Consider the following 12,311-nt stretch of genomic DNA (forward strand, 5'->3'; position numbering starts at 1 on the left):
ACAGCTCAATTTTCTGATGGTTCTGGGTGTTATCTGTTTTGAGGTCTAGTTGTAATTCTTTCTGTGGTTGTGCAAGGAGGTGAAGCATGTCTACCTTCGTCTCTACCTTGACCGAAGTCTCTGTTTTCAGCAACTATTATTGTCCCATTACACTAATGGAGTACTGACGTTAGAATAAGTAAAACAAACTCACAATGAAAGTTTGTATACACATTGTAGGATTCACAAAGAAAGTCTATTTTCACATCCATCTATGCCAATTGGATGCACTCAGCCCAGACTTTTAGTTTGAAGTGACTCTAAGCAGTAGGGACAATGGCAAGATCTATTCCAACAGAGATGTTCTCACCAGTGTTCTAAAACATTTGTACTGTATGATTTTGACTGGCTCTAATCTCTTAATTTCTACAGAATTTCCAAATTTGGTTCTCTAGCTTTCCTTTTGTTCCTAGGGTACCAAATATTCTTTCAACAAATGCTATTCCTGCTTAAATCAGCCTAATGGACTTTCCAAGAGTTATGAACTCTTGGCCCATGTTTTTTCTTCTCTTTGCCTATTAGGTAGAATGAGACACTAGGTAAGAAGTCTTCCATAAAGTATGGGTTCGCCTCCCAGTTCAAATCTAATGTGTAACCTTAAGAACTATATACCCTTCACTTCTTCATTCAGAGTAGCTCTCTCTGAGTCTGCATGTCTAAAACATGAAGTCTTACCTTCCACATGTATAATATGGAAATATTTATTTTACAAATTGTTTAAGGAATGAATCTTAGCTGTGTGGCAAGATACATTATTTTATTATCATCATGTTACTGAAATTATCTTTTTGAGAGGGGAAGTAAAACATGAAGTCTTACCTTCCACATGTATAATATGGAAATATTTATTTTACAAATTGTTTAAGGAATGAATCTTAGCTGTGTGGCAAGATACATTATTTTATTATCATCATGTTACTGAAATTATCTTTTTGAGAGGGGAAGACTTAAACTGCGGGTTAATGTGTCTCACATAACAAGACAACGGGAGGTAGGCAGCCCTGGGCTGGCACAGCTTCTCAAGCAAGGGCCATCAGGGCGACAGACTCTTTCCACCTACATTCTTCGCCACCCTTAATAAAGAGAATTACCAGCTCATGGACACAGGTGGTGGTGCATCTCTGGGCCCTGGATCTGGTATCCTACTGAGCAAGAAAGCAGAATGGGCAAAAGACCAAAGGGTGCATGCCAGCCCAGGCTAACAATCTTACAAAGCTTTTCCAGAAGTCTCACTGGGCCACTCTTGTCATATCTCACTGGCCAGCTGATTCACATGATCTCTGCTGTCGCAATCAATCGTAAATGTGACTAGGATGAGGGAAGAGTCACTAAAGGTGTAATTCCAATTAGAACCGAAGGAATTTTAGAGATGATCAAGTATCTCCTAAAGGATCTGACAAATGGCTCAGAAACGAAACATTTTAACCGAATTTATTCTGTAAGACAGACAGCCTCTCAATTCTGTTCAGAAAAATAACCAAACAGAATAGCACTAATCATTAGAAATTCAATCACAGCTGACATCTTCTATTTATTATGATAAAAATCAACTCAGCTGATGGTTGCAACTCTGAAAAGAAAATCTGCTTCATATACAACCGTTATCATTTACTATCTTACTTCAAATAAAAAAATAAGCAGCACCCAAATGTAAACATCCAATTCGATGGTTCTTGTGAGGACATATTACCTTAACCAAGCACAGGTTTTACAAAACCACTGGAAAGGTTAAGATACAGCAAGCCGTCCCCCTCATCTGCAATTTCAGTTACCCAAGGTCAATCGAGGTTGGAAAATATTAAATGGGGAATGTCCAGAAGTAAACAATTCCGAAGTTTTAAGTTGTGAGTTGTTCTCAGCAGCACGACAAAGTCGAGTGCAGTGCGCCCCAGAGCCTGACTCGTCCCTTTGTCCCCTGTACCCGGACCAAGTACGCCATCCACCCATTACCAGCCACCCTGGTGATCCGACCAACGGTCCTGGTGTCACGGTTGCCCTTATTCTACTTATTGATTGATGGCAGCCACGCTACTCTCATTAACTTTTATTACACTATGTATTATTATAATTGTTCTACTTTATTAGCACTTTTTGATGTTAATCTCTCACTGTGCTGACCTATAAACTCCATCATACATATGTTTGTACAGGAAAAACATAGTGTGTGTGTGGTTTGGGACAATCCAAGATTTCAGGCATCAACTAGGGGTCTTGGGGAGCCTACTGTATATGATATACTGTGAGTGTGTGTGTGAATGTCTGGTTTTTATAAAAGTCTGAGCTTATTTCAGAAATTCATATGGAACCATAAACAACCCCGAATAGCTGCAGCAATTTTGAGAAAGAAGAACAAAGCAGGAGGGATCACAATACCTGATATCAAACTGTATTACAAGGCCACTGTAATCAAAACAGCCTGGTACTGGCATAAAAACAGGCACATAGACCAATGGAACAGAACAGAGAGCCCAGAAATAAACTCAAGTCTATACGGTCAATTAATATTTGACAAAGGAGGCAGGAGCATAAAATGGAGCAAAAACAGCCTCTTCAACAGATGGTGTTGGGAGATCTGGACAGCTACGTGCAAAAAAATGAAACTCGATCACCAACTTACGCCATACACGAAAATAAACTCAAGATGGATAAAAGACTTAAATGTAAGTCGTAACACCATAAAAGTCCTTGAGGAAAACATTGGCAGGAAAATCTCAGATATTCCACGCAGCAACATCCTCACAGACACGTCTCCTAAAGCAAGGGACATAAAGGAAAGAATAAACAAATGGGACCTCATCAAAATAAAAAGCTTTTGCAAGGCTAAAGAAAACAGCACCAAATTACAAAGAGAACCAACAGTATGGGAAAACATATTTGCCAATGATACCTCAGACAAGGAAGGGCCTGATCTCCAAAATATATAAAGAACTCACACGACTCCACTCCAGGAAGACAAACAACCCAATTAAAAAATGGGCAAAGGACTTGAACAGACACTTCTCCAAGGAAGACATACAGAGGGCCCAGAGACATATGAAAAGATGCTCAGCATCACTAGCCATCAGAGAGATGCAAATCAAAACCACAATGAGGTATCATCTCACACCAGTCAGAGCGGCCAACATAAACAAATCCACAAACAAATGTTGGAGAGGATGCGGAGAAAAGGGAACCCTAGTGCACTGTTGGTGGGAATGCAGACTGGTGAGGCCACTGTGGAAAACAATATGGAATTTCCTCAGAAAACTAAAAATGGAACTGCCCTTTGACCCAGCAATTCCGCTGCTGGGATTATACCCTAAGAACACTGAAACACCAATCCAAAAGAACCTGTGCACCCCAATGTTCATAGCAGCACAATTTACAATAGCCAAGTACTGGAAGCAACGTAAGTGCCCATCAGCAAACGAGTGGATCCAAAAACTATGGTATATTTACACAATGGAATTCTATGCAGCAGAGAGAAAGAAGGAGCTTATACCCTTTGCAACAGCATGGATGAAACTGGAAAGCATTATGCTAAGTGAAATAAGCCAGGAGGTGAGGGACAAATACCATATGATCTCACCTTTAACTGGAACATAATCAATAGAAGAAAAAAGCAAACAAAATATAACCAGAGACATTGAAGTTAAGAACAATCTAACAATAGCCAGGGCGGGGACAGTGGGAAGAGGGGATTACAGGAACTACTATAAAGGACACATGGACAAAACCAAGGGGGAGGGTGGAGGTGGGGGAGGGAGGTGGGTTCAGCTGGGGTGGGGTGGAGGGATGGGGAGAAAAGGCATACAACTGTAATTGAGTAACAATAAAAATAAAAAAAAAAAAGTCTGAGCTTTTATCTATATAGTGATGAAGAAAATACTTGTCAAGTCAGTGTGAGCCACTCCGACTCCCCAATTTTTATTTCCACTCTATACATCCCCTGCTGTTTTTAAATTCTTGATATATTAACTCATGCTCTTTATTCCAATTCCTAACTCATCAAGTGATTCTTACTTTGAGATCACGTTCGTTTGACTTCAAGGAAAAGAATGTGTTGGACTGGAGGAAGTACAGTTCACCTGACAGAATGCACAGTGTAAAAACCTCATGAGTCTGGGGTTCCCGAGGCCATCCCCAGGGGTGGTGGTGATAAAGACCCGCACAGCTTTAAGCCTAGAGTCAGACTCATGGCTGTGATTTGTTACAGTAAGAGGATACAAAGCAAAATCAGCAAAGAGAAAAGGCATGTGGACCAAAGTTATTAGCACTGTGGTTGTATTTATAATTAATGTACTGTCATATCTAATTTGAATGAAGTCCAAAATGTTACTTTTTCAGATTTAAAAGGTAATACATATATATTTTAAAATTCACACATCTCAGAAATGTGGGGAAAACACACACTCTCCACTGTTGCACCCATCTTCCCCACCCCTGCCCTCCACCTCCTCAGAGACAGATATGTGGTCTGCCAGGCTTTGTTCTCTGTGTGGAAAAAAACAAAATAAAACAAAACAAAAACCCTGCTGGGAAGGGGGTAGGTGTTTGTGGGGTATTGTTTTTATTAAAAGGAGTCATAGGTATAATATTCACCGAGCACTCTATCTTGGCCTGTGTGCATACACATACCTCATTCTTTTTTAATGTCCAGAGTATGTGATGTATTACTCCAAGCTTGATGTTGCTTGGCAGACACTTGACTATTGTTGAAATAAAAAGAAAGGTTCATTTCCTTGTAGTTTAAAAAAAAGGTCAGCTGTCACTCCGTGGAAGAACCTGTTAACTAAAGGAGGTCAAGCACCTTGCTTAAATTAACCTAGCCCTGTAGGATTTTTAACTTCATTTAATCTCATCTGTTTTAGACGTCAGTTTGTTCTGTGGCCTGCCCTAGATTAATTTGCCTAGAGTGTAAGAGATAATCTATAATCTTTTAGAACAGATGGGTATGTGCTAAATAGAGGTGGAAAAGAAAAGAATTTGTATGCTGACTGCCAAAACCAAATACAGTACCTTTTTGTTACTGTGACGCTGGCAATGGGCACCAACACAAAAATAGATACAGACTGCTAGCTGTTGGGAGGTGGGGGAGTCTTGAGTATATTTACCTATTCTGCATTTCCTAAACATGGATAGAAGGTAAAAATACTTTGTTCATCCTATTATATGTGATTATCATTCCCAAATCTTCATTTCTCAATTCTCTTCCTAAGATAGATTTGATTTACAGCATCAAGAAAGAGTGTGTCTTAAATGGGTGAGAAAGGAAACAAGTTTGAATGAATTACGTATACAGCAGTGTTTGCAGCTATAATAGCTATTTGCCTGGGTGTGTATCTGCCAAGTGGCACTTACTATCACCACAGTTCTTCACCTTACACGTTTAAACTTGCTCTTATCCATGTCTAAATCACATTTGAACACACTCATGAGAATTACATACAGAATCACAAGCTGTACATAGCAATCCTGAGACCACTCTCTTTAGAAAGGCCTCATTTCAAGGTCACCCTTGGCTGGTATCTGAAACCTTGGTTTTGGGGAGGTTTCCACCATTCTGTTAGGAATGGCTCACTGCGCCTAAACTGTTTATGCCAGCAACGTGCTCTATGCTGTGCCCGTGCTTTCTCTCTGACAGTGTGAAATCTGGGTACATGCTGGGCAGAATGTACTAAGTGAGCAGCTCCCAGTCTTGGGCGCTGAGCCTCTCTCTGATGAGCTTTCCTGGTAGGACAGCGTTTCAGGTGTGTCGCTGCAGACATTAAGTGCACTCTGTGACTCCCTGGGCGGGGATTCTTGGAAGCTAGCATTTAATTTGCTCGGGACTTTGGCCCACTTTGGTGCCTTTTCTCTTTGCTGATTTTGCTTTGTATCCTTTTACTGTAACAAATCACAGCCATGAGTCTGACACTACTAGGCTAAAAGTTGTGTGGGTCTTTATCACCACCACACCTGGAGATAGCCTTGGGAACTCCAGACTCAAAAAGTTTGGTTTGTTCTAAATTTATTTACTTCTAGAGAGACGGGAAGGGAGGGAGAAAGAGAGGGAGAGGAACATCAGTGTGTGGTTGCCTCTTACACCCACCCCCCCAGCAGGGGACCTGGCCCACAACCCAGGCATGTGCCCTGATGCGAAATCAAATTGGTGACCCTTCAAGTCACAAGCTGGCACTCAAACCACTGAGCCACACCAGCCAGGGCACACAAAGGTTTTTAAGTTGTGCGTTCTAAATATCGAGGGAAGGCAAAATGATAACAGGGTTTAGGGCTGTTAAAAACCACTTTTTTTTTTTTAAAAGCTACAATCTATCAAAGAAAAGTAATCCAAGTGATTTTTTTTCCAACTCACAAAAATCATTTATTTGTATCAGGATCTAATTTTCATTAAGATGGTTTCAGGTATTTCATGTTAATGAACTAATATCCTAAAGATATTTCTTGCTTATTACAAGGCTGAGGACAGGACCCAGAAACAGATTGAGTAGCCCAATATAAAATTTACATATTTATACTCTTGTACAAGCCTCAAATTTTTTCTAAATAGGTACTTTACAATCTGAATGAAGGGCAGCTAACTTACAAACAAACAAAGTTTCTCTCCTTACTTAGAGTATTACCACCAAGGTTCTTCAAAGTAAAAGTTTACCACGTCAAAGAGCTTCTTACCAAGAGTTAAATATAGTTCTGGTCACAGAACGTCCTGAACAGCGCCAGCCTGGCTCTCCAGGCACACCGTCTTTCAGAACTACTGCGCATGCTGCTGCGGCAGGAATGAACTGCAAAAGCAGTTTCTCTATACACACGAGAGGAGTCAAATTCACAATTAGCTTCAAAAGCTGGACTAATTTAATGTTAAGAGCTAGTCTTTTCAGAAGATACGCCTTTACTAGTTTATGCAAATTTTCTCCAGACAGACATTAACCTTGAAGACCAGACATAAGTACTGTAACCATTTATACTGATTTTTTTTAAAAGTTATTCTCCAACTGGCATTATTTTACCAGTACCTTAAAAAAAGGGTTTCTACCAGTACACTCTGGTCTTCATTTCAGCTGCTTCCTTCAGTTTTTGTACAATTTGAGCTAGAATAAAACTTAATTTTTAGGAAAAATCACTATCATATAAAGTAACTTTTTACAGAGTAGTATTTTCAATAGACTCCAGAAAAATCTGGTTAGGGAAAAACAACCTTAAAAATCTGTCATAAAAAACTAAATCAGTTACTCCACAAAATTGCTACTAATCCCAGTACTTTATGCTTCAGATAACAGTGACCATAAGAAATACTGAAACGATATTTTTTAGGGTTCTCTAGCCACTCTAGAAAACCCCTTCTGAAGTATATTCACCAGAAGAGCCATATCGACCCATCTATTTATTTTGCATCTTTTTCTGAAAGAAAACGGAGCGACAAGTTTAAAACAAGATGAAGTAACTTGTTCTTTTTTTTCATGTTATTCACTGAGTGCTTATTTCTTGTCAGGACCTTACTTGGATAATATCTTAATATTCACAACCATCCAAGGAGACAGGCAGATATTATTACCCCTATCTTACAGGTAAGGAATCAGAAGTGAGAGACTGGCAGCCATCAAGCTGTGGAGCCAGGGTTTGAACTCGGGCTGATGGACAGAGTTCATAATCCACAAACACCACGCTTGTCAGGGAAGAGGAGGATGGGGCAGAGATATAAAACAGAACTGGACTGTGGTTAGAAGACGTATGTCACAGCTGCTAGAAGAGGGCTGCAAAATTAAGCATTGCTCAGAAGGGTAGAGAGAAAGGAATCCTGTTGTATTTCTCCATCCCATTGGCAAGTCCATCAAACGGATGGAGAACAAAGGTAAAGGACAAGGGATTTCCGCTTAAAAAGTCATGTTCAGCCCTGGCTGGTGTGGCTCAGTGGACTGAGCGCTGGCCTGTGAACCAAAGGGTCACCGGTTCGATTCCCAGTCAGGGCACATACCTGGGTTGTGGGTCAGGTCCCCAGTTGGGGGCACGTGAGAGGGAACCACACAGTGATGTTTCTCTCCCTCTCTTTCCCTTCCCCTTTCTCTAAAAATAAATAAATAAAATCTCTAAAAACATGTTCAGTGCAAAAGCACAAATATTCAAAGAAAAAAGTATAAGCTTAAATATACCTATAAGGTCCAGAGACTGGTAGTCCAATTTACTTAGGAGCTGAAGTAAAAATAATCTCTCCTGACAAATACAGAAAGTTTCCCTAAGTGATTAAGACTCAAGTGTGATAGAATAGTGGAACAGTATTCTTCTCTAGGAATACATCTTAAAATTAGAGTCAAGGGGAAAACAGATTCAATCCCCACTTTGGTGCAAAACTTCAAGTCTATATATAATGTTCATGGTGAGGTTAACTGATTCAGCTAATTTCAAAACTGGGTATTTCACTTGATACTAGAGCTCAAGAGAGATTTAAAAGGTAAATTTTAAGTCATGAAATTATAGGTTATCACACAAGAAAACTGAATGTTTACTTAAAGCTATTAAGTAAACAGTTTGTTTAGAGAAAAATACCACTTGCTTGGCAGTTCTATTTACAGAAATAAATTCTCCAATCTTAATAGCTGTTCGTTTTTATAATATAAAGGCACTTGTTAAAGCACTACGTTAACTTAACACTAGCCATTACTCCTCCATCCTTAAGTCAGTTGCTTAATTTTAAGAGTGCCCTATTAAAAACACTGACAAAATCTTTGGTTCTCCAGTGCATCTGTGAGGTATCCTGAGTTCAAACATAATGACCAATTCTTATAGATTATGGCTTAAAAATACAAACCAACCCAACAGTATTAAAGAATAAATAATCTCATTACTCCTTCATATGGGACATTTTTACATGAAAACACATACAAATTATTTAGTCCAAGACTATAAAAGATAAAGGAGAAAAAGCTCCACATTTTAAAGTAAATAAGACGGAGAGTCCAAAATAATGCCAGGGGTTAACAAAACAATGGATACAGAGATACAGGCTTCAGAAAGTTGTCTAAGATCACATAATCAAGAACTATAAAGAGTTAACCACCGACATATTTTATTACTTTGGAACAAGAAAAAAGCCATTACACATAACAGAAATGGAAAAAAACCTTCTGAAGAGTGCTACCCCACACGAAAAATGCATACCCTACTTATCATTTTAAGGCAGCATTGTTGCCAAACTTAAGGCTTGCTGACTTCTTTCTGAAAACCAGCATTTTGCTTCCAAGAGTCTCTTAATGTGAAGACCAATCATCATCTGTTTCAACTAAGAGTCAACTTCTATTTAGAAATTGCAGTCCCAGTCTCCCATCACATCCACCTCTCTACAGACAAACGTTTGACACATTCCAAGTTAGTGATTTCTGCAGGGCCCGATTCACCTGCGAAAAGCCCTCCGTTCTGTAACAAGTCCGTTAATATTAGCATCCAGGTTAATTTCCGGTGCATTTTCTAGTAAGGGAGCCTGTATTAGACGACTTGGCTAAAGCGGGAAGATTTGCCAGTTCACACGTGAAACGCTGGAGTGTCAGTAACTCCCCAGAAGAGGACCAGCGACCCCAATCAATCACAGGGCGTGGACCTCGGGTGCCACGTTCCCACCTCCCGCCAGCCCATCTTCACCGACCCTACAGGCCAGCAGCGCGAGCGTCCGGCTGCGGCCGCGGGGTGTGTCCGGAGGAGAAGCACAGGAGCCCGAGAGACCAGCTCCACGGCCCGGGCCCTGCAATGGCCAGCGCCCCGCCCCCCAGCCCGCGCTCCCGCATTTCTCCTCTTTGCTATCTCACCTTTTCGCACAGCGTCCGCACTTGATTCTCGTTCAGCTGTTTACACTCGTTCAGCTGCTCGACCCACTGGTCCAGCTCCTTGGTGAACGCCTTGTCGTCCATGGCGGCCCGATCCCCCTCCCCCCTCCCCGCCCCCACCCTCCCTCCGCCCCGGCGCCGCTCCCCTCTTCGGCCGCCGCCTCCAGCTCCCGGCGGGAGAAGACGGAGCCGGGGAGCGCGGTGGCGGGCCCCACGCCCCGCCCAAGCCCAGCGGACGGCTCCGGGCGCGCGGCCTCCGGGAAAGCCCGAGCCGCCCCTGCCCGCCGGGCGGCGCGCCCCGGGAGTGCGGAGGCGGGGTGAGCGCGGCGCGGGGCCTCGGCGCAGCTCCCGCCGGACGACGGCCGCCCACCTCCACCACCACCTCCGGCTCGCGGGCCTCTCCCAGTTTCCTCCCCCTTCACTCTCGGTCTTTCTCTGCCCTCCCTCCGGCTTTCCGTCATCGCCTGGGCATTTCCGCCGGGAAAAGGCGAGCCGGTCGCAGCGCCGGGGTGGAGGACACGAGCGGGGACGCAGCGCCGCCCTGTGCCCTGGCGGAGAAACGGCCCGGGAGGGCCCACGATCGCGCTGCTCCCTCCTCTTCCCTTCTCTAATTCTTTCCCAGCTCTCTCGCTTCTTTCTTCACATCCTTTTCTCTAGGAACCTCGTCCCCACTTTCGTCTCCAGCAGTGCTCCTTCAGCGCTCTGGAGAGGGACCGGTGAAGGTCATGCCTTCCTCAACGACATTGTCTCCCCAGGCCTACCATTCTCCAGCAAGCATTCAATGTTTGAGTAAATAAATGAATTCCTTCTAGCCTTATCTCTGCCACTAACTAGCTGCGGGGCCCTAACATCTCAAATCTCCCCTTTCAGCAGCAGCAAGATATGATTGCTCTGCATTATATCAATCCGTATCCGTTCCAGCTCCAGAATACTTTACTGCGTTTACCACAGTGTTTAGGCAATGTTCTAAGTTGTCCATTCAACAAATATTTATCAAGCAACGCTAACTGGCAGAGTCCTTGAAAAGCAGATGCCAAGCAAGCAAGATTGTCTCTATTGGAGGCGTGTACTACGGCGCTGAATCCAAGAGCGAAGCGACATCCTCCAAGGGACAGCAAAGGGTACCAATCTTGGCTTTGCCAAACTCCTAGGTGTGTCCTTCGGCAATCACCAAATCTCCCTGAGTCTCGGATTCCTCTTCCGTTAAACGGATTCAGTAAAGCCTACTTTTTTAGATTGTGAAGATTAAATTTTACAAGTGCCTACAATGGTACAGTTTGGGAGAAATACGTTACTTGCCTTTTTTCTCCTAGGGAATAGTTACAGAAAGCTTTAGAACGGTGGATTGGAACTGAATTTTGAACATTCTGCTCAGGCAAAATACTAGAAGCTGCCTGGAGTGGAGGAAAAAACGTTCTAAGGAGTTTTTTTTTTTTTTTTTTTTTTTGTCTTGTTACGCTTTCTGGCAGAGGACAAAGTGTGAAAGACCATTGTCTGTGGAAAAGCTATATAAATACTCCTATCAAATAGGTCACAGGGTGGGAAACAAGGCTGGAAGAACCCCTGCTAGCAAGTAACTTGTAAATAGCAGCAAACCAATTGAAGAACAAATAATGAAAAGGCAATGAAACAATACTGAAGGGAAGAGGCAACTGTGTGATTGTGATAGACACTGCAGTCTCTGAAGATGCTAGACTATAAAGGTTTCAAGGAGCCTGAACTTCAGCTAAACCTGGAAAGCTCAGACTGAACGTGAGAATGGTATTTTCTGACTACCTCATTTATTCTCATCATTACAACCTTATGAAGTAGGTGCTATTAATGTTGTTTCAATTAATCAAATGAGGATACTGAGGCAGAGAGGTAAGAGACTGGCCCAAGGTCACCCAGTTGGAGCTGGGAAAAGAAGCTCGGTAGCTCTCCAGGCTGTATGTTCTACTGTCACCAATTCTGCCAATAATTTTAAGGCTTTTTAAAAAGGCTCCTGTGCAACTTACTCTTAAATGGTTCAGAGTAAAAGTTTTTCCAGATTTTCTGTAAGTTTGTGACTATTTCTAAACTAAGTGTTCTTCAGATCCAAATGGAAGTAAAAATCAGTAACCCTTTCCTGAAAACTAGTTGTTCTGCAGGAACAGGAGCCCACTTCCCAATTATTTTCAAATAGGAAAAATTATAATGCACATGCCAACCCCAAATTTCCAACCAATGTCCTAAAATGTAACAAATACATAAGTTACCCATGTATAACAAGGTTTCATGTTTGAATATAAAATGCTTAGAGCATAGCTTTCAGACCACTAAATATGGTTTTAATAAGTAGTATCTTCGTATACAGTATTGTCCTCTTGCCTATCATAATCACTCTTACTTGTTTTGCTTCTCTCTCCACAATTTTCTTCATCTGGTTTGGGACGCGTAATAGCAGGCAAACCAGGGGCTACACATGAAAGGCTGAATGTGGAAAAAAGCCTTTAGCACAAT

The 12,311-nt window shown here is 42.1% G+C and overlaps 1 protein-coding gene across 1 annotated transcript in view; it reads right to left on the reverse strand.

Moving 5' to 3' along the window:
- Window positions 1–10,251, reverse strand: part of PPP2CB (protein phosphatase 2 catalytic subunit beta) — a 31,201-nt gene extending 20,950 nt beyond the window's left edge. The window contains exon 1 of the mRNA XM_024562668.3: window positions 9,813–10,251. Within this exon, the coding sequence (XP_024418436.1) occupies window positions 9,813–9,914 (102 nt within the window). The 5' untranslated portion in view covers window positions 9,915–10,251. The remainder of the gene's footprint in view (window positions 1–9,812) is intronic.
- Between the last annotated feature and the right edge of the window lie 2,060 nt (window positions 10,252–12,311).

This window comes from Desmodus rotundus, chromosome 13 (genome assembly GCF_022682495.2).
Source record: "Desmodus rotundus isolate HL8 chromosome 13, HLdesRot8A.1, whole genome shotgun sequence".
NCBI classification, from domain to species: domain Eukaryota; kingdom Metazoa; phylum Chordata; class Mammalia; order Chiroptera; family Phyllostomidae; genus Desmodus; species Desmodus rotundus.